A 20932-nucleotide genomic window follows, 5' to 3' on the forward strand; every position below is an offset into this window, starting at 1 on the left:
ATCGTTCTTTAATGCAGTATAGTTAGTGGACTCTTGTTGCATTTAGAACTATTTTTAATACTATATCATTATCGTTATTGACAAGGCCTGTTCACTCCAAGAAAGACTAAAATGATAACTTTAGCGTCTACGTATAAATGTATTTGATGAGTAGGCTACCGCGTCGGGGTTTTGTCTCCCCCAAAACGCAATATTTACAACTTGCGGCAGCGGCAATAAAATCCCAAGGGATCTATTGGGAGCGTAAAAAGTTTCGGCGGTAGTTTTACAATTTGTTTTACGAAATACGAACTTAAGTTTTATTGCTTTTTCTATTCCTTTCCCAACTTTTCATGTTAGGCCTACATTATTCCCGTCTTTTATTCTCTCCGCTTCTTTTCCCACCTGTGCTGCTGGATAGTGCATATCGAGTTCCAGCCCCCTCCTTTACCTGGTGGAGCACATTTGCACAAATTCCCCAGTCGTGCATTTGAGAGGGAGGAGATATGGAGAGGGAGGAGATAGAGCAGGAGAGAAGGAGATTTGAGAGGAGTTTATTTCCAAATACAACACTGGAGATAAACAGAAGAGCGAAAAAGACATGATTCAACAAATGCGCTAACATATGCATGAGACTCAGGGGTTTGTTGGGGCGAGGAACACCTGGATCTGTGATTTAGGCGACCTGGATGAGACGCTGGGGAGAAGAGCGCGGAAAGTGAGCCCTTTGGGATCTGTGATCAAGGAACAAAAAACAGTAAGCAGGTGAGGTGTTTTGTGGGTGAAACTCCCCAGTGTTCACAGTTTAGCACTTAGTTTGACTAATCAGATCATATGAGTGTTACTGTGTCTCTATTTCTGGATGGAATGTAGGCTACTCCCGTTCCCAAAGACAGGAATGGGACAGGTGATGCTAAATGTTATATTCCTCAGTGTTCACATGCTTCTGAATCTGTTCATATTTCATCATGTGTGCATTTATCATATAATCCAGTATTATTTTATGTACCAGGTATGAAATAGTACTGTATATACAGTATATATATATATATATATATATATATATATATTGTACACATTTGTTTAAATTATGTAGTATGCCATTTGATTATATAATACATTTGACATATTATTTTAATTTATATTTATAAACAAATATATATTTTACTAATATTTGTTAGTATATTTTATTTTTAATTAGGCCTACATATTGTAACATTAACAATACACATACATGTATTCCTTTATTTATTTAATTTATTAGTATATTATAAGTATATGATAACTTTTAAACATTTATATTATAACATATATATATATATATATATATATATATATATATTATTAAATAAAATGAAATACTACTAAATTATATATTATAACATTTATTTATATTATATATAACATGCTAGTTGTTTGATGACTCTTACTGTCTATTTGTCCCAGGTAAGCATGGAAACAGTCTAATGAATAACAGATTTTATGCAAGTGCCTGCGAGACTGGCCACTGTCATACTGACCTCTGTTAATATGGTTTTCATCCTTCTTTTCCACAACAGTCTCAATCTCTGTGTATTACTCCATCATGACTGGTAGCAAGACCGAAAGAGGTTGGTTATTACTGACATTTTATTTATCTTTCAAACAGCTAATGTAATTATTCAGTTCAGTACATTCATGAGCTTTCATATGCTGTTATTCAACTTGTCCAAAATGAACAGAAAACTAGGATGAGTTATTCTATAAAATATAATGGTATAAATATCCTCCACATTCAAAATTTTATTTTAGGTTTATCTTGCCAAATGTCAAGAGTTAAAAAAAAAAAAGACCAACATCTGAGCGTTTCTACAAACCTCAGAATATGTTGTGGGAAGACTTTATTTTTTTCAGCTTGGAAGTATAATTAAATGATATTTAATACCTCTGATGGAGGTGAGAAGCATGTTTTTTTTTAAAATGATTCCCATGTGTTTTCCCCTTAAAATATCTTTGCATTTGTCTTTATGAATGTTACTGTTATGAAATGTAAAAAGCGAATAAAACAAGAAAATTTGAGTCTACAGTGTCTATAATTCACACATTGCATACTGCAATAATTATAACAGAAATCACAATCAGTAAACCACTTCAGGAAATTATGTATTAAATGCATGCATTTTATATTACCCACATTTTAGTGTAAAAAAAAATGTCCAATTAAGGTGATTCCTTTCTAACATTGAATGTTTTGGATGATGTGATGTTCAATCATCTTTTCTTTACTTTAACCCCTCAGGAGTCAGTTGGGAGGTGCGGCCCAACGGCCGTCATTTTCATCAGTCCTGTCGCCGAAAATCTTTCCTCTGTTTCCGCTGGGGGCGTTACGCTGTATGTGAGAAACCTTTTTGATTCATATTGGCTAGGGAGAAGTAGTTATGGAAGCGTTAAACAACATTTTATACCTTTGGGCTGCCTTCTGCTTCATATGTTGATGTTTTCAGCTGGTTTGAAAGCAAGTGCTAAGTTTTATTCATTACTTGACATGTTCCTAATGGGTTTTGTTGCCAGGACAATGTGGTGCGGAGCTACAAATACACCCCTCTGACCTTTTTGCCCCTTAACCTGTATGAACAGTTCCAACGAGCGGCGAATCTTTTCTTCCTACTTATTGTGGTTTTGCAGGTTTGTGGAGTTTTTCTGTGATACAAAGATTCATGCAGCTAATTTAAGTTTAAATACCAAGCCCATGAGGAATATTTGACTAGCACATTTTTTCCCAAATGAATACTATAGAATACTATAGTTCAAGGTGGCCGCTCGAGTTCATGATGAAATGATGAATGACACATGCTCTTTGGCAAATAGTAAAACACCTGCTGTTTGAAAAAGACAAAATTACATAGTCATGGCTGAAAATGGCAGTCACCCTTTCTTAAAATAAATTGGATAAATGAGAAAGCATAAAAAGATCAGAGTAAATATTTGAGTTTCAATTCATAAATCCTGGAGTACTTGACAACTTGGCTATAATATCCTTTATTCTTGACCCTATTTGAGTCTCTATTTGAACTGGCATGATGGATGAACTTCATTTTTGTAAGCCATGTGATCCTGTGTATATATAGGCTATGTATACAGTATTATATATATATATATATATATATATACATATACACACACAGGGTTTGAAATTAACTTTTTCACTCACGGCTTCTAAATGTTTAAGTTACCGGCCATATATATGTATACATGTAAACATCTAATAACAATACATTGTATATAATTACATATAAATACATACTTTTCAACAAGTTTCCTAATTTAAGTGAAAATTGAAGCTGTTTTGTACATCTTTGGTTTCATTTACAGTGTGTTCCTATAATTGCAACCATCCCTTGGTACAGCACAATGGTTCCTTTGCTGTTTGTTTTGCTTGTGCGTGGATTTAAAGATCTGGCTACCGACGTGGTGAGTCTATCATTCTTGACATTCTCTCAACCGATACTTTTAAACTACTTTCACTAATATAGAAGTTTGAAGGCCAGTAGTATCTCAGTATTCAGCCATTTCCCCATTACTTCCACATCTATGCATAATGTTCCCTCTGCTCCTACGCCTCTCAGGGCCGCCGACGCAGTGATGCGCAAATTAACCAGCGCCCCTGTGACATTCTCACTCCTGAGGGGTAAGTATAATACTGGCCTGGAGATAGTTGAGACCAAAGCTCCTCAGAAGCAAAACAAACACATCATCATCTGAGTTTAGATTTACAGAGAATCTTTCAATTCAAAAGTCTTCCACTCTTGAATATCTCATTTCCAGCTTCGAAACTGTTAAGTGGAAAGATGTACGTGTTGGTGACATTCTCCGGATTCATAAGGACAAGGTCATACCTGTGAGTGTGTGCATTTGTGTTCCTAACCCAGCTACAGCAGCCCAAAAAAGAATCTGGACACTTAAATAGTGTCAAATTCCAAACCATTTTTTTGTCTCAAATTGATTTGTAGTGGATAGATCAAGTCATTTCCTACCTTTAGGTTAACTACAGACATGTTTAGCTATGTTTGACGCCCATAAAGTTTCTCCTGTTGTTGATTTCAGGCAGATCTGCTGCTCTTGTGCAGCACTGAGCCACACAGCCTTTGCTATGTAGAAACGGCAGACATTGATGGGTAAGAAGCGCATCTCACCCTGGACAGATGCCATAACTTCTCACGCCAGCTTAAAGCTAACTGCTAAACTACTCAGAATGATATCACACACAAACAAGATAAACAAATGGTCACTGTGATATTCAAAGCAGTTCTATAAACTTGTTTTTTTATGAACTTGATTATTATGGTGAAATAAACCCTCAAATATATCATGTAATAATATACAAGTTGTGGAAAATTAGCGCAAATGCTAACTAGCATTTTTTTCATGGTATTAATTCTGCTGTTTGGGCTAAACTACTCAGAATGACATCACACACAAAAATGATAAATAAATGGTCACTGTGATATTCAAAGCAGTTCAATAAACTTGTTTTTTTTTTATGAACTTGATTATTATGGTGTTGTGGAAAATTAGCTCTAATGCTAATGTAGCATGTTTTCACTGTATTATTCGGCTGTTTGCAGAGAAACCAACTTGAAGTTTCGCCAGGCTCTGAATGTAACCCATGCTGAGCTGAATGGAGATTCAGCTAAGCAAAACCTGGGGTCTTTTGATGGTTTGTATGGACTCTTTGGGCAAACATTGGAGCCATTCATTCGTAGTGACCAAAAGATAAGCTTTCTATTCATTTCTTTTACCTTTGGAGCTTTCGCTCTCTCTCTTTTCAACTTAGGTATTGTGTGGTGTGAGGAACCAAATGGTAACCTGCATTCTTTCAAAGGTGAGTTACATTGGAAAGGGGAGCGCCACCTTCTGGACACAGACCACCTGCTCCTCCGAGGAACTGTACTGCGAAACACAGACACAGCCTATGGACTGGCCATATACACAGGTAAGTCAAATCTGTGCTATTAAGGTGAATGCTGACAGCTGGATGGAAATTTTGGAGCCCCTAAATGGACATGTTGATGGAAAAAAATATGGGAAGGGAGGGAAAATGTGTCAAAATGTCAATGCTTTTGCATTCTCTCGCCAATATTTTCCATTGGCCTGAGAAACTTGCAAAAATGCAAAGGTTTTGGGGGAAAGCAAAAGCAATGAAATATATTTTTTGCTCCAATCACTGTCCCTTGAGGGATTCTGTAGAAATGGCCTGAGACAAATGAAAAATTAAATGGATTTCTTTGACCTCAACAGGCTCGGATAGTAAAATTCTGCAAAACTGTGGCCGTCTGAAACTGAAGAAAACACGGGTGGAAATATTACTAAACAAAACGGTGTTGGTGGTAAGAGAGAGGAAGAAACTTCATACGTAACTCTTAGTTGAGATACTATATCTACTATTATCTAACATAAAATTGACCTAGCATGAACAGTAGTAGCTTGCTTGACCTTCTTGACTATATAGAACAATTAAATATCATATCATATGTGTTCATAATCAGTTATTAGATTAATTGTAGTAAGAAATACTTAACCAAATTTACCAAAAATATAAGTGGGAAGACAATTAAATAATCTCAATTCCATTTTCTAATTTAGATTAGCAATGTTGTTACCCATTCTGGACTGTTTATATATACAGTATAAATATTATTAAATGTTTATTTCTAGAAATAAAATAAAAACATAATTTAGGAGTTACACGTCTCAACTGTTGATAACAAGAATGCAAATTTGTATTTCATGTACGGTATGTGTTTAGTATTGCTCACCTGAGGTTGACAAACTAATATTATTTAGATATTATAAATGGATCTGTTCCCTGCCTAAATCACTATATCTCATGTTTCAGATTCTGCTCTTCATGCTGATGACGGCTCTCCTCCTCGCTGTGGGCGCGGGGATATTTGAGTACAGGGTTTCCCCTCAGTACGACGTTGTGTCTGTCTTGCAGCGTGACTCCTCGCCTGCCTACCTGGGCTTCCTCTCCTTCTGGGGCTACATCATTTTGCTTAGTCCTTCTATGCCCATGTCTCTCTATATAACGTAACAATGGCTCTCCATATTCTTATGATGCCTTCCTTTGAGATTTAGATCCTTTTATCTCTGAATATTTTGCTCACTGATTCATTGTCCCACACCAGATTTGATGTGATCCACATGGTGCACTGTTATCTGATTAGCCGGGATGTTGAGATGTACTGGGAGGACAATGACAGCCCCGCTCAGGCCCGTACAACCACCCTGAATGAGGAATTGGGTCAGGTGGGCCACCTGCTCAGCGACAAAACCGGCACTCTCACGCAAAACCGGCTGCTCTTTCGTCAGTGCTTCATCGCCGGACACATTTACGGTCCGTCAATTTCTTTGACACTCTTTTCAGCCTTCTGTATATTAAAATTGTCAATAAGGACATCTGTCTGTTTGTTCAGGTGACATGGCAGGGGAATTCAAGGTATGATTTAAGAGGTTTAAATGTTTAAATCTACTGACCCAGACTAAAAGAACACATCACACTTTTATTTCTAAAGCTATTTTATTTCTATATCAAGCCACTAGACTTAAGCTGGAACCGGTTTTCCTGTGGTGGAATGAAGTTTTCCGACCAGCGTTTGGTGGACAAGCTGCGTGAACGGAGCAGCCCTGAGTGCCAAGAGTTCTTCACCGCTCTGGCCCTTTGTCACACTGTCATGAGCGAGTGGAGGGATGGTTGGTAGAAATGCCATTTATTCTGCCATTATCACAATTTATCACAACATTGTATTTGCTAGAGGTAATGAAGATGAAAGGATTAAAATATGGTTGCAAGATATAATTACAGGGGCAGCAATACAATAGATTTTATTAGAATATACGACTATTGGCCACCAGGGGGCCCCAAAGTTAACATTGATCAACAGGACATTACTCCCAGTGCAGCAGAATCACATGTTCAAAACCCCCCTTTTCCTGTTTGGTCTAAAGAATTGGTTATTGACCATGAAGATTATCAGCAAAAACATAGATTACTGTTTGAACGTTTGGGGTCAGTGCCATTTTTTAAATGAAATCCCTTATGCTAATCAAGACGGCATTTAAAAATACAGTAAAAACAGTAATATTGTGAAATATTATTACAATTTAAAATAACTGAATATATTTGAAAATGTAATTTATTCCTGTGACGCGAAAGCTAAATTTACAGCATCATTACTCTTCAGTGTCGCACGATCCTTTAGAAATCACTCTTAATATGCTGATTTGCTGCTCAAGAAACATTTCTGATTATTATCAATGTTGAAAACGATTTAATATTTTTCTGGAAACCGTAATGCCCTTTTTTCAGGATTTTTTGATGAAAAGAAAGTTCAAAAGAACAGCATGTATTTAAAATAGAAATGTTTTGTAACATTAAAAACGTCTTTACTGTCACTTTTAATCAACTTAATGTGTCCTTGTTGAATAAAAGTATTAATTTCTTAAAAAACAAATCTTACTGACCCCAAACTTTTGAGCAGTAGTGTAACTTTTAAGCTGTCGTGGCGCTAGAGGGTTTGAGAGGATTTACGAACTTCAAAACTGCTCATACTGAAGTTCAGACCTTCCTTTTTTACCTTAAACCAGTCAGAATAAGAATAAAGTGAACAAATACAATAGGTGCCTACACCTTTTTGATGCTTTAACCCCAATGAACAGATGCCAGATGGAATATTGCACTGAAACAATCATAAAATAGAAAGACGTGTAAAAAGCAAATTGTGTTTTATAAATATACAGGGTTACCTCATTACCAGGCTGCCTCTCCAGATGAGGAAGCTCTGGTCTGTGCAGCGCGGGAGCTCGGCTGGGTGTTTCTGTCGCGCACACGTGAGACTCTCACCATCAGCGAGATGGGCCTCACGCGAAACTATCAGCTCCTGGCCATCCTGGACTTCACCAGCAAGAGGAGACGCATGTCAGTGCTGGGTGAGTTTCAACAACTGCTCTTAAAGGGATAGTTCACCCAAAAATTCAAATTCTGTCATCATTTACCCTCCCTCATGTCGTTCCAAACCCGTAAGACTATCGTTCGTCTTCGGAACATAAATGAAGATGTTTTTAATGAAATCTGAGAGCTTTCTGTCCCTCCGTAGACAACTACGCAACTGACACTTTGATGCTTCAAAAGCATTGTCCATTTGATGGCGTCCGCTGAACACATGCGCACTAGAAAGATTCATTCGTGTCCAGTGTCTGAGCTATTTCTCTCCAGAGGGTATTAGCGATAAACTTGTTTTTGTACTAGTTTAAAGGGTCATGAAACCCCCCTCTTTCAGCTCAAGTCTAGCTCACAATCTTTTTGAAAAATGCAACTTAAATGGGCGTGGATGGCTGTGAGAAGGGGTGTGGTAAGGCCATCACTGTCATCGCCAGTATCCCATGCATATCGACTGTCACTAAAAGCAGTGGTAAAACGTGAGGAAATGCTAGATTTTTTTTTTATAGCTGGCAAAGTTAAAGTCTTATGAAATACGACACTTTATTATTGTCCTTTCAAAAGTAACTGAATGCCCTGCTATATTAGCCTACAGTAATTCTATTGAGAACATATTCATGTAGGCTACATGTATAATTATAATGTCATTATAAAATATATAGTTGTTTATAGACACTATAAATACATATATTTGAAAATTATTAATTTGCCGCTTAAAAAAAACGTTCCGTGCATAGCCTAGATCTACGCGCCCCCTGAACCCCCATAATAAAGATGGCTCTGTGGAGGTGGATGACTTCTCATTTTAGGCACACACACACACACACCTCTGATGGGATAGAAAAGTCCTCGGGACTTGGTACCGCATCACTCGCAAGACGCAACCTGCATTGGTTGTCAACAAGGCGAAGTCCACAATTCTCGAAGCTCTCTCGAGAATTTTTTTTTGCGGCACACACGTTTAGATGTGTCCGTGGTTGATGGAAAACCAACCGCCCGGAGCCAGAGTCTAGCCCGGGCAGCATCGCGGGGAAACATATTCAACCCAATTGGACTTTTGCACCACGAAAACAAAAACTTGCGTGCGTCCCGTGATTGCCTCTCTCATCTACTGCGCGATATCACAGTTTGACATGTCTGTCATTGGAAAGATCCACGCGGTGTCATGAATAATTAAGAGACAGTGTCTTCTCATAGGATATGAAAACTCAGTCTCATTAATAATTATGAGACACCGATGAGTCATCAACGCACTCACAGTGCACTGCCACGTCACAGCCTGTGACGTGGACACGATGAAGATTTTAAACCCGGAAGACGAAAAAAGCGGAAAAAAACTCAAATTTAACCATCTTAACCCTACTATTAAATCTAACTGATGCTAACATTGTCTTCAATGGTGTTCAACACACATACCTCTGTAAAAATCTCAGAAAATTTGGTTTGGGGTTTCATGACCCTTTAAGCTGGAGTTGTATGTTTTTCTTAACCCCCTCACTCTAGTGCTCCTTAATGCAAGGGTATATTGTTGCTGTTAGCTAAACTTCATGAGAACACAACTATTTTACGAGTTGGCAATTTCGTTTGAATTTGTACGATGTGATCCATATGAGAATGAAGATTCACTCGAGAATGAAGATCCACTCCTAAACCTAACCATCAGTGGTGTGATTGCGGATCATACGAAAGCATACCAATGAGGTTGTATGAATTTGCAAAAACGTAAAAAGGTTACGAATTTCCATGAGAGTGTGTGGACAAACTCATTTGCGGCAAAAAAATTCACGGCACATATGCGAGCTGAGCGTAGAGTACGGGTGGATGACGATCCGCGCTGATGACGAAATTTACATTATGCGCGCTGTACACATACCCTAGCGTACGCATAAAAATCAAAGTATACTTTGGGCTTAACTGTATGGGTGGGTGTGTGTGTAGTGCGGGACCCTGGAGGACGGTTGAAGCTGTACTGTAAAGGTGCAGATATGGTTATTCTGGAGAGGCTTCAGGGGGACTGGCTACTTCAGGAGAGTACCGAGAGAGCTCTAGAGGTGAGGCGACTTTAAGAGGAAACATGGTTGAGTAAGAGCTGATGTACGACGCAGTTGTTCATGTGTTTGGATGTGTGTGCGGTTGTCAGCTGTTTGCTCAGGGCTGTCTGAGGACTCTGTGTGTGGCGGTGCGCTCTGTTCCCGAAACCCTGTGGACGGAGTGGAGCCGCGCCCTCAGTCAGGCGGGCACAGCGACGGGTAACCAGGACACTGCGCTCGAAGACATATATGACCAAATGGAAAAAGACTTAACGGTACTCAAAGGGAGTTATTATGAAACAAATCAGTCTCTGGAGTCAACTTAAGGGAAATGGTCAAATGCTTTAGCATTGTGTTATAAAACAATCCTGTTTGTGTAGCTGCTGGGTGTGACGGCTATTGAGGATCGTCTCCAGGAAGGTGTACCCGAGACCATCGCCTCCCTGCGGAGGGCGGGGGTGAAGGTGTGGGTGCTGACGGGAGACAAAACAGGTGCTGTGTTTTAGCATATAAGTTGGTTTGAAGAAGTGAAATGAAAAGAAATTTATGTTGTCTGCTACTTCTTTTCAACAGAAACGGCTGTGAATGTGGGATATGCGTGCAAACTGATGGATCCAGACACAATCCTGATAGAAGGGGAGGAGCTTAGGTCAGAAACATTCATATTATGCTAATAATAATGCTGTAATAAGCAGCATGTGACAAGACAAATGTATGTAAAAAAATTTTTATATACATGTATAATAATATTAATTAATAAAATAATAAAAATATAATTGTATTATTAATAAATAATTGTATTAATAAAATTAATAATTTAAAGTATAATTATATTTTTAAATAACTAGTAAGAATAATAACAATAATAATAATTACAAATCAACAATAAAATATTTATTAACAAATAAAAATTATTAACAATAAATAATTAAAAATGAAAATTAAATAACATTACATTAAAATTAAATATTAAACAACAAAAATAACAACAACTATTGTTATTATTTCCTCCAAAATTGCAATAGCTTTTTTAATGTATAATTATACTATTTAAATAATTAGTAAGAAAAATAACAATAATAATAATAATTAAAAAATAACAATAAAATATTTATTTTACAAATAAAATATTTTAACAATAAATGAAAAATTAAATATTAAACATCAAAAATAACAACTATTGTTATTGTTTCCTCCAAAATTGCAATAGCTTTTTAAATCTATAATTATATTATTTAAAAAAAATAGTAAGAATAGTAAGAATAGTAATAATAATTCAAAATTAGCAATAAAATATTTATTAACAAATAAAAATAATTATTAACAATTAAAATTAAATAACCTTAAATTAAAATTAAATATTCAAAAATAACAACTATTGTTATTATTGTACCGTAATTGCTAGCAATAGCTTTTTAAATGCTTGACTCTTAAAGTTAAATTTTAAAAGGTAATACATTTAGCAAAAAGCTAAAACTTGCATGTAAACAGTACGCGAGAAGGGGGTCTGAGATAATGACATAATTTTATGACCCATAATTTCTGTCGATTTCATCCGGACCTACAACATTCACCATGTTTTCATTGTTATGTGACCAACCAGCGTCATTTGTCTCATTTCACTGCCTTTCACTAACCCTGTTTGATAGTAAATTGTCCTCTGAATGTGCACTTCAGAATATTGGTGGAAGTAGAAAGTCATCCTGGCACTTTTCGCCAATTATTTAATGAATACTACAACCTCAAAGTGTGTGTGCTATACCTGTCACCAGCTAAGCATATAGTAGAAGTATGCAAGCTGATTCACACCAATTGGCCATTTTGATTGGTTTCTATTTTTGTCACGTCACACTAGATAGCCACACACACAGTGACATTTCTTTGGATGCTGCCAATATAGCAGTCTGTTAAGCATTGAATATGTTCTGATTGGCTGCGATATTGTGAGGACAGACAGATTACTTGACACTGGTTAGTAAGATGGTTAGAACATGCACAGTGTTACAAAGATACACATACACACGTAATATAACACAACATGACTGTTGTCAATATCTCCAGGCAGCTTCTAGAGTCTCCTTCTCCAGATGTTCGTCTCATGTCTAAAGAGACAGAGGTTTGGACCACAGACAGGAGAGCAGAGAAGAGCAAAGCTGCGCTTGTCATCTCGGGTCCTGAACTGGTGAGCATTTAAAGCCAAAGGTTTGGATTTTATAAATAAATAAAAAATATCACGACTGTTTAAAGGTTTAGGGTCAGTGAGATAAAAATGAATACTTTTGTTCAGCAAGGATGCGTTAAATTATGGAAGCTTGTTTCCACCCCTGAATAAAAAATAAAAAAGGTAATTGCGACTTTAAATCACGCAATTCTGACTTTGCCTCGCAATCGCAATTTTTTTATCATGCAATTCTGACTTTGTCTCGCAATTGCGACTTTATATCACGCAATTCTGATTTTTCTGTCTCGCAATCGCGACTTTATATCACGCAATTTTGACTTTATAACTCGCAATTCAGACTTTATATCACGTCAGAATTGTGAGATGATAATAATAATAATCCATTACATTTATATAGTGCTTTTCTCCGCACTCAAAGCGCTTTCCAACCACCACCAATGTACAGCATCCACCTGGATGATGTGACGGCAGCAGGGCCGTAGCTAGAGGATTCGGGGCCCCCTGAAAAAATATTGATGTGGGCCCCCACCACCCTCCACCAATATCATATACTGTACAATAGATGAACATGGAGGACCACATAACAGAAGATGGTGATGTTGTTGTAAAACCTTTATTTTAAAAGTTAAATGTTTATATAAAAATTACAACTAATAAAAACTAACAAAAAGCAAGAAATTGTTAAATAATAATAAAACCAATTTTTAAAAAGTAATCCCCCCCCCCCCCATCAGCCTGTTATAATTCATAAATCAAAAAGTAAACATTTAGAAATTGACAAGAATGCAGTCTAATTAAAAAAATAAAACCATTCATTGTCTTATTTTTTAATAAAGATAATATGGAACTGGTAATATTATTAAATAAAGCGAATACATTTATTCATCCAAGTGCAGTGTGTTGTATTCGTGTTTTCTCTATGTTTTAAATATCATCAGCCGGCAGGTCAAATGCATAATGCATTGCGTCGTGACTCGTGTAATTTTTTTAAAACTCTAGTTACAATAGTGTAAAAAGACAGGAATTTAGACCACGTAATCATTCGGTCGATTGTGGCGCGCACCGATAATCAAAAATGACTGTACACGGCAGACTGTAGACGGAAGTTTTCTAATTCCCAGCGAAATAACAATATATAACCGGTCTTTAAGAACGTCTTGATCGACTGGGATACAACCACTCTCCTTGCCTCCCTCTCCGTCCTTTCCTGGCATTTCTGGTTCCCTGATTTATGTTTTCTTTTCCCCGACATTTTTCAGTCAGTTAGTCTCCTGCTCTTCCACCAAGTTCATCGTTAACTTCAGGCTGCCGCCTCAACTCTGATCGGTTCTGTTCATGAGCTGGGGTGGGACTTACAATTTTATTGGGTCCATCTGATGTTTGTCACTGACTCTGACTGAATAATTAATAAATACTTTAGGTTGGACTAAACCATTTTTATGGAGGTAAGAGAATCAGATATTTGGAAAAATATTTACCCAAATTGCACGTTTTTGTGGTTTTCATTTAAATCTCAGGCATACAACTAATATAAATATTAGAATTATTCATACAACAGGGGCCTAAATAGTATAACTGCTGGATTTTGTGGGGCCCCCTGGGCAGCGGGGGCCCCTATAATTGTCACCACCTTTCACCCCACTAGCGACGGCCCTGGACGGCAGCCATATTGCGCCAGAACGCCCACCACACACCAGCTTACTGGTGGACAGGAGACAGTGATGAAGCCAATCAGTATATGGGGATGATTAGGAGGCCAGGATGCCGGGGTTACACCCCTACTCTTTCGAAAGACATCCTGGGATTTTTTGTGACCACAGAGAGTCGGGACCACCTCGGTTTAACGTCTCATCCGAAAGACGAATAAAAACTCGCAATTACCTTTTTTCAATTTTTTATTCTGTGGTGAAAAAAAGCTTCCATATTAGATTGAACAAAAGTGTCACAAAAAAAAAGACTAGGTAGAAGACTTTAGTAGATCTCTATTCATCAAAGAATCAAAATATGAAATGTTTTATTAAATCAGCATATTAGAATGATTTCTGAAGGATCATGTGACACTGAAGATTGGAGTGGTGATGCTGAAAATTCAGCTTTGCCATCGCAGGAATAAATTGCATTATAAATATATTACCATAGAAAACAGTTATTTTAAATTGTAATAATATCTATCTACTTTCTGTACATTACAGGTAGAATTGACCAAAACGCCAGAATGGGGGGCGAAGTTTGTTGCTCTCTCTGATCAGTGCCAATCTGTGCTCTGCTGCCGCGTGACACCGGCACAAAAGGCCGAAGTGGTCGAGATGGTCAGGAAACATTCGACTTCGATAACCATGGCAATAGGAGATGGTGCCAACGACGTGAACATGATCAAGAGTGAGAAAAAACAGTAACTATTTTAATGCATCATTATTTGCTATTTGGCTAAATAAATCAAATTTGCACTTTGCTAATAAATAAAAATCTCTGATATTCACCAGCGGCACATATTGGCGTGGGTCTTTGCGGCATGGAGGGAAGTCAGGCGGTGCAGAATGCTGATTTCGCTCTGGCGCAGTTCAGCTTCCTCCTCAGGCTGCTGCTGGTGCACGGGCACTGGTCCTACTATCGCATCTGCATCCTTCTGCGCTATTTCCTCTACAAAACCACTGCTTTTGCTCTGGTGCACATCTGGTACAGTTTCTACAATGGCTTCAGCGCTCAGGTATAGAGCAACTAGGTCACTTAATCCACTTTACACCCACCAACCCCAACCGCACTGTGATAATATCTGCTATTACAGTCAAACTGAGATCTGTTTGAGATTAAATCAACATGCAACATTCTCTGATAATAAATGACATCAGCAGCTTTTTTTTGGTGCACTTTCTGCTCTGTTTTCCAGCCCATGTACGAGAGCTGGTTTATTAGCCTCTACTCAACAATGTACACGTCTCTGCCTATACAGTGCATGGGTTTTTTTGAACAGGTAAGCCAAATACAGAGCATTTTGACCAATCACAACAAATCCAAAAGCTGATTGGTTCATCTGTCAGTCTATCCGTTTACATTGACTCTGGGATAGGACGTGAGTGCTAAGAGCTGTCTGTGCTGGCCGGAGATCTACTCCATTGGACAGAAGAAGCAGCTTTTCAATCCTTTTGTTCTGGCCGTCACACTCCTCTACTCTCTCTACACCTCCATCATCCTTTTCATCATACCTATGGGAATATTGCAGTACTCTGCTCTCGATTTTCAGACCTTAGCCGTTACGGTGGAAACGTCTGTGGTGCTCGCCACCACTGTCGAGGTAAATAGACGGCATAAATAACGGCTGCAATATTTACGTTACAAACAATTATGACAGTGATAACTGTATTGTCTTGTTCGTGTCTTGTCGGTTTTAGGTTATTCTACATACAAAATTCTGGACCAAGTGGAACATCGCAGCAGTCATCTTTAGTTTAGTGGTGTTCTTTCTGTCCACACTGGCTCTCCATAGCGCTCGCCTCTTCACTGCCTCACCTAAAGACTACTTTTTCCTGGGTATTCATGTCTGCAGATTAATAATTATTCATATAAATTGCATATCTCTAGATGAAGAGACAAAATACATTTAATCATGTAGTAAACTTTCTATATATCACCTCATCAGGCTTTCTGTTTTTTAAAAACAGTCATTACGAAGAGCAATTTTAGCTATTTTTAATTATCGTTTTTTATTTTTTATTTTAGATTAACAAAAAATTATATTTCTATGATTTTAGTTGTTGCCATGACTTATCCAGTAATCACAAATGACTGCAAAAGGTTTTGTAAAAATAATAATATAGATTTTCAAAATAAACATTGAGAAAAATTAAATAAATATTTAAAAAAAATTAGAAAAATGGATATAAAAATGAATGATTATTAACCTTATTCATTATATATACACTCACCGGCCACTTTATTAGGTACACCTGTCCAACTGCTCGTTAACACTTAATTTCTAAGCAGCCAATCACATGGCGGCAACTCAGTGCATTTAGGCATGTAGACATGGTCAAGACAATCTCCTGCAGTTCAAACCGAGCATCAGTATGGGGAAGAAAGGTGATTTGAGTGACTTTGAACGTGGCATGATTGTTGGTGCCAGAAGGGCTGGTCTGAGTATTTCAGAAACTGCTAATCTACTGGGATTTTCACGCACAACCATCTCTAGGGTTTACAGAGAATGGTCCGAAAAAGAAAAAACATCCAGTGAGCGGCAGTTCTGTGGGCGGAAATGCCTTGTTGATGCCAGAGGTCAGAGGAGAATGGCCAGACTGGTTCGAGCTGATAGAAGGGCAACAGTGACTGAAATAACCACTCGTTACAACCGAGGTATGCAGCAAAGCATTTGTGAAGCCACAACACGCACAACCTTGAGGCGGATGGGCTACAACAGCAGAAGACTCCACCGGGTACCACTCATCTCCACTACAAATAGGAAAAAGAGGCTACAATTTGCAAGAGCTCACCAAAATTGAACAGTTGAAGACTGGAAAAATGTTGCCTGGTCTGATGAGTCTCGATTTCTGTTGAGACATTCAGATGTTAGAGTCAGAATTTGGCGTAAACAGAATGAGAACATGGAACCATCATGCCTTGTTACCACTGTGCAGGCTGGTGGTGGTGGTGTAATGGTGTGGGGGATGTTTTCCTGGCACACTTTAGGCCCCTTAGTGCCAATTGGGCATCGTTTAAATGCCACGGCCTACCTGAGCATTGTTTCTGACCATGTCCATCCCTTTATGGCCACCATATACCCATCCTCTGATGGCTACTTCCACCATGTCACAAAGCTCTAATCATTTCAAATTGGTTTCTTGAACATGACAATGAGTTCACTGTACTAAAATGGCCTCCACAGTCACCAGATCTCAACCCAATAGAGCATCTTTGGGATGTGGTGGAACGGGAGATTCGCATCATGGATGTGCAGCCAACAAATCTGCGGCAACTGTGTGATGCCATCATGTCAATATGGACCAAACTCCCTGAGGAATGCTTCCAGCACCTTGTTGAATCTATGCCACGAGGCAGTTCTGAAGGCAAAAGGGGGTCCAACCCGTTACTAGCATGGGGTACCTAATAAAGTGGCCGGTGAGTGTATATTACACATTTATTTTACACATAGTTTTAACTGATTAAAACTTGTTTCTATATTAACCTTATGTCTAATATAAATTGAAAAAAATTGAACATGGGAATCACAATTTGAACCCTTTTGAACCCTTCCTCATGTTTTCAAAATGAAATGTTGCGAAAATGTATTCATGTAGGCCACCAGAGGGCAAATGTAAGAATGTAAGAAGTCTTTACAGTGAATTTCAGCCCGAAATCCTTTAATGTCGAACTCCTTATTGAATATGTGAATCTTGAATTTTCAGGATCATCCCCAAATGCTTTCAGTACCCCTGAGGTTTGGCTGACCATATTTGTGACCACCTTTATTGCTGTCCTCCCCTCAATAACCATACGAGCCTTAGGTGTTGTATTAACAAACCCCAACAAACATAAGGTAGATCCTTACCTTTTCTAATTAACATAACATATATTACATGTTGTGTTATTGATTATGCTCACCGTACTTTCCTTTTTACACATGTAGATACACAGTTCAAAGAATGAGTCTGTTGAGCTGCAAAGGTTTCGGAGAGGTACCTTTCAGCGTCGTTCATCCTATGCGGTGTCCCAAGGGAAAGGCTTTGGTAAGTTAATCAGCACAGGAGTCGGGCTTCATTCTGCAGCGCCCCCAAAGGACGGGAGAGTTACAGCAGATGGTCTGAAGAAAGAATCTCCACAGGGTTCACATAGAGAAATGAATGGTGATGTTTCATGCTAGCATCTTCAGTGTGTTTTATTATGCACTAAAAATGTGACAGAAATGTCAGTAGCAAATATTGTAACCAAAGGTCAGTGGTCCACAAACCCAGGATTTTTGGCGCATTTCCAAAATGGAGGCCCATCATACACCTAATCCAATTGATAGCGATATATTACATCTTTTGTACGTTTTGGGTTGGGTTTGTACGTTTTAAAATGCAAAAACGTTTTTTTTTTTTGTTGTCTAAGTACTGTAAGCATAAATAGGGACAAACAGTTGATTGGGTAAATCCCATGATCTTTAGTTTTGTAATATTTGGTCTTTTAAATATACTTGTATTTTTGCACAAAAAAAATGCTTTACAAATAAATATATTTAACTGAAAATGTATTTTTTTTTTTTTTTTTATTCTGCAAACAAATCCAGGCTAGATAAATAAACAGACAATAGCGTGAATGTGTTCAACAATGGTTTTATTTTATTTCAAAACACGCAATTTACCCATATTACCTTTTTTAGTTTTTTTTTTCCTGTAACAGTTATTACTCCAATTTGTCTCCTGTCCATTTGCACTAAATGAAAAGTGCTCCACAGGCTCTCTGGCTCCCCCTGTAGGACAGGAGGAGGAATGAGGCTCTCCATGATGACATGCCCTTTAACCTTAAACAGCTGCCTGAGAACAAGTTTGTGTGTGCATGTGAAGCTTCAACAGGATATTAAAACTGGGAAGTCTTCTACAGAAGATTTTGAACAGGGACAGGTATTTTGTCCTTCAATATCTTAGTTTCTAGGTGTTTACATTGAACTATAATGCTAAAATTCATGAATCCTTGCACCTGTCATAAATTATTGTCAGCCAGGGCAACGCTACAGCTTCAGAAACACACACTGATTGTTTTTTTGGATTGTCTTTACCCTTTGATCAGTCTTTGGCTTGGGTAGATGTGCTCTAAGGAGAGTTTGTGTGCATGTAATCGTTTTCATTAAGAGCTATTTATTTTGCGCACACTCTTCCCTATATAGTGTTTCAGTATATAATAATCTGGCGAATTTGCTACACTGCTAAATTCCCTGCTTTAAAAATAAAGAATTTAAACCAGCTCAAGGTGGTTTGCTGTCTTAGTTGGGTTATCTAATCAGCGAATTGGTCTCCCAGCCTGCCAAGCACCCAAAAAACACCTATAAAAAAAACAATAATAATCCTAGAAAGCCAGTTCAGACTAGTTTGAGATGGTTTAAGCAGGTACATAACATTTCAAGTTTTCTAGTCTATAATTGGTGCAGGTGACATCATATAGTGACTGAAGTGGAAAAGAGCCTGAACCAGCAACATTGATTAAGATTGAGGTAAAGGCTTTTTCTTTTTGTTGTATTTTTGCATAGTTCTCTGTGCAAAGACTACCAGCCTCAGCAGCTCTTTATTGACCGATTTGTGGTTAGAGAGCATTGTTAGCGCAAATGTTAGCACTTGTCTGCGCTAGCTCTTTTCAATTGGTCCAGCAGTGTGGGAGTAGGTTAGTTAGGTGAGAGAACAATGTAGCTAGATGCTAAAGTGAACGCTGGTGTTAGCATTATGTTTAGCATGGAACTTATATTTATTGTCCATTTTTGGTGGCTAAAATTTCTTGTTGAAGTTAAATCTACCTCTTGAAACACCTACAGTAAATGTTTCCTATGCTTTACTATACAAATCTACAGGGAAGAGCGGTTGCAAAGTTAGCTAATGTTGCACATCATGAGCACCACAGCAAGCTAAATAGGGCAGTAGTCACCTACTTGACCAATGAGCCTCTTTCCTCCTTCCTTTCTCCTCTTCTCCTCCTCCTCCTCTCAGCCTGTCTTCTCTCTACCATTTTTTTCTCCTAGTTTTGAAACTGATTGTCTTCTACCATCACAAAGACACTTGGTTCTGATTGATTGACAGGTAACAGAAGAGGAAGAGCACAGTGTGACGGGGGGGTTGAATCTGCAGACAGACCCGGAGAGAAACATGATGTACATGATGCTGTTTTACAGTCGATGAGAGACCATTTCTGGTTGGAGGGGTCTGTTGCAAAAAAAAAACTGGCTGGTAGCATTCCAGTTTCGCGTGAAATGGTGTGCAACCCAAATCGAGAAACACGCCACATGTAAACAAATGCACACAAGATTACATTTTCAGAAGAGACGTGTGTACATGACCAAGTTCAGTTGCCCAGGATAAACGGTCATGCCCCACTAAAGAGTTATATACATAAAAGAAATACAAGGAGGGCAAAGAGGGCTGCAACAATACATGCACACAACCAGTGAAAAACAACAGTGACAGAAAACTCTACAAAACAAAGACCCCTCCAACACCTTTACCACCCTTCCCACCCATCTCCAACTTCCCCGGGGTCTATTCGTCCTAGTCGCTCCCTCCAAAGTCCAGGTTGATCCAGCTTTACTCTATACAGTATACAATAGTCATGCAGAAAAAAGTGTCCCCGCCACTTTAAATGGGAGGAGTTTGTTTTTTCATTATTTTTTTTAAATTAATGCTAGGAGCACTTAACACAATCTAGTTAGCTTTAAAAATAATTAACATATAGTTAAAGTCTGACTAATGCTGAAACTGAAACCATTAGAAAAAAACGATGCATATATTGGAAATTCAGCGTACTGTGATTTTGCTCTTTTCTGTCATCTTTCAATGTTCTGTTTTTTCCTTTCACTCTCAAATCCTTTTCTTTTGTGTCATGTCTTTCATTATAAACATTCAAATGTCTTTCTTTTATAAAGAATGATGTACCACCATCGATCAAAATAATAATAATAATAAACAAGAAATTGGCAAATGAGTGAACCAAACAACAACACCAACAAAAACACAATTTAACAGTATAAAGCTTCAAGTCACAAGTTCAAAAACTAACTATTATTAGTCTTAGCAGTGTTAGTGTACTCAT

General features: G+C 37.9%; 1 protein-coding gene across 2 annotated transcripts; it reads left to right on the forward strand.

The window, feature by feature from the left end:
* Nucleotides 1-455: 455 nt before the first annotated feature.
* Nucleotides 456-18223, forward strand: atp8b3 (ATPase phospholipid transporting 8B3). 2 transcript variants are annotated; one of them, XM_056256381.1, is made up of 28 exons: nt 457-744; nt 1539-1589; nt 2258-2349; nt 2530-2643; nt 3331-3429; nt 3585-3646; nt 3784-3856; nt 4063-4133; nt 4584-4675; nt 4793-4951; nt 5257-5345; nt 5855-6048; nt 6147-6355; nt 6435-6457; nt 6555-6711; nt 7759-7947; nt 9896-10008; nt 10098-10262; nt 10368-10479; nt 10561-10636; nt 12049-12169; nt 14362-14548; nt 14653-14876; nt 15057-15140; nt 15237-15461; nt 15559-15697; nt 17566-17696; nt 17787-18223. In XM_056256381.1, the coding sequence occupies exons 2-28, from the start codon at nt 1565-1567 to the stop codon at nt 18018-18020; spliced, it is 3459 nt and encodes a 1152-aa protein (XP_056112356.1). In that variant the 5' UTR covers nt 457-744; nt 1539-1564; the 3' UTR covers nt 18021-18223. The 2 variants fall into 2 exon arrangements, with proteins under 2 accessions (XP_056112357.1, XP_056112356.1); XM_056256382.1 differs by lacking the exons at nt 14362-14548; nt 14653-14876 and having other exon boundaries at nt 456-744.
* The last annotated feature ends 2709 nt before the right edge of the window (nt 18224-20932 follow it).

The sequence above is a fragment of the Rhinichthys klamathensis genome, unplaced genomic scaffold, assembly GCF_029890125.1.
Source record: "Rhinichthys klamathensis goyatoka isolate OS25496 unplaced genomic scaffold, OSU_Roscu_1.1 h1tg000127l_1, whole genome shotgun sequence".
Taxonomy (NCBI): domain Eukaryota; kingdom Metazoa; phylum Chordata; class Actinopteri; order Cypriniformes; family Leuciscidae; genus Rhinichthys; species Rhinichthys klamathensis.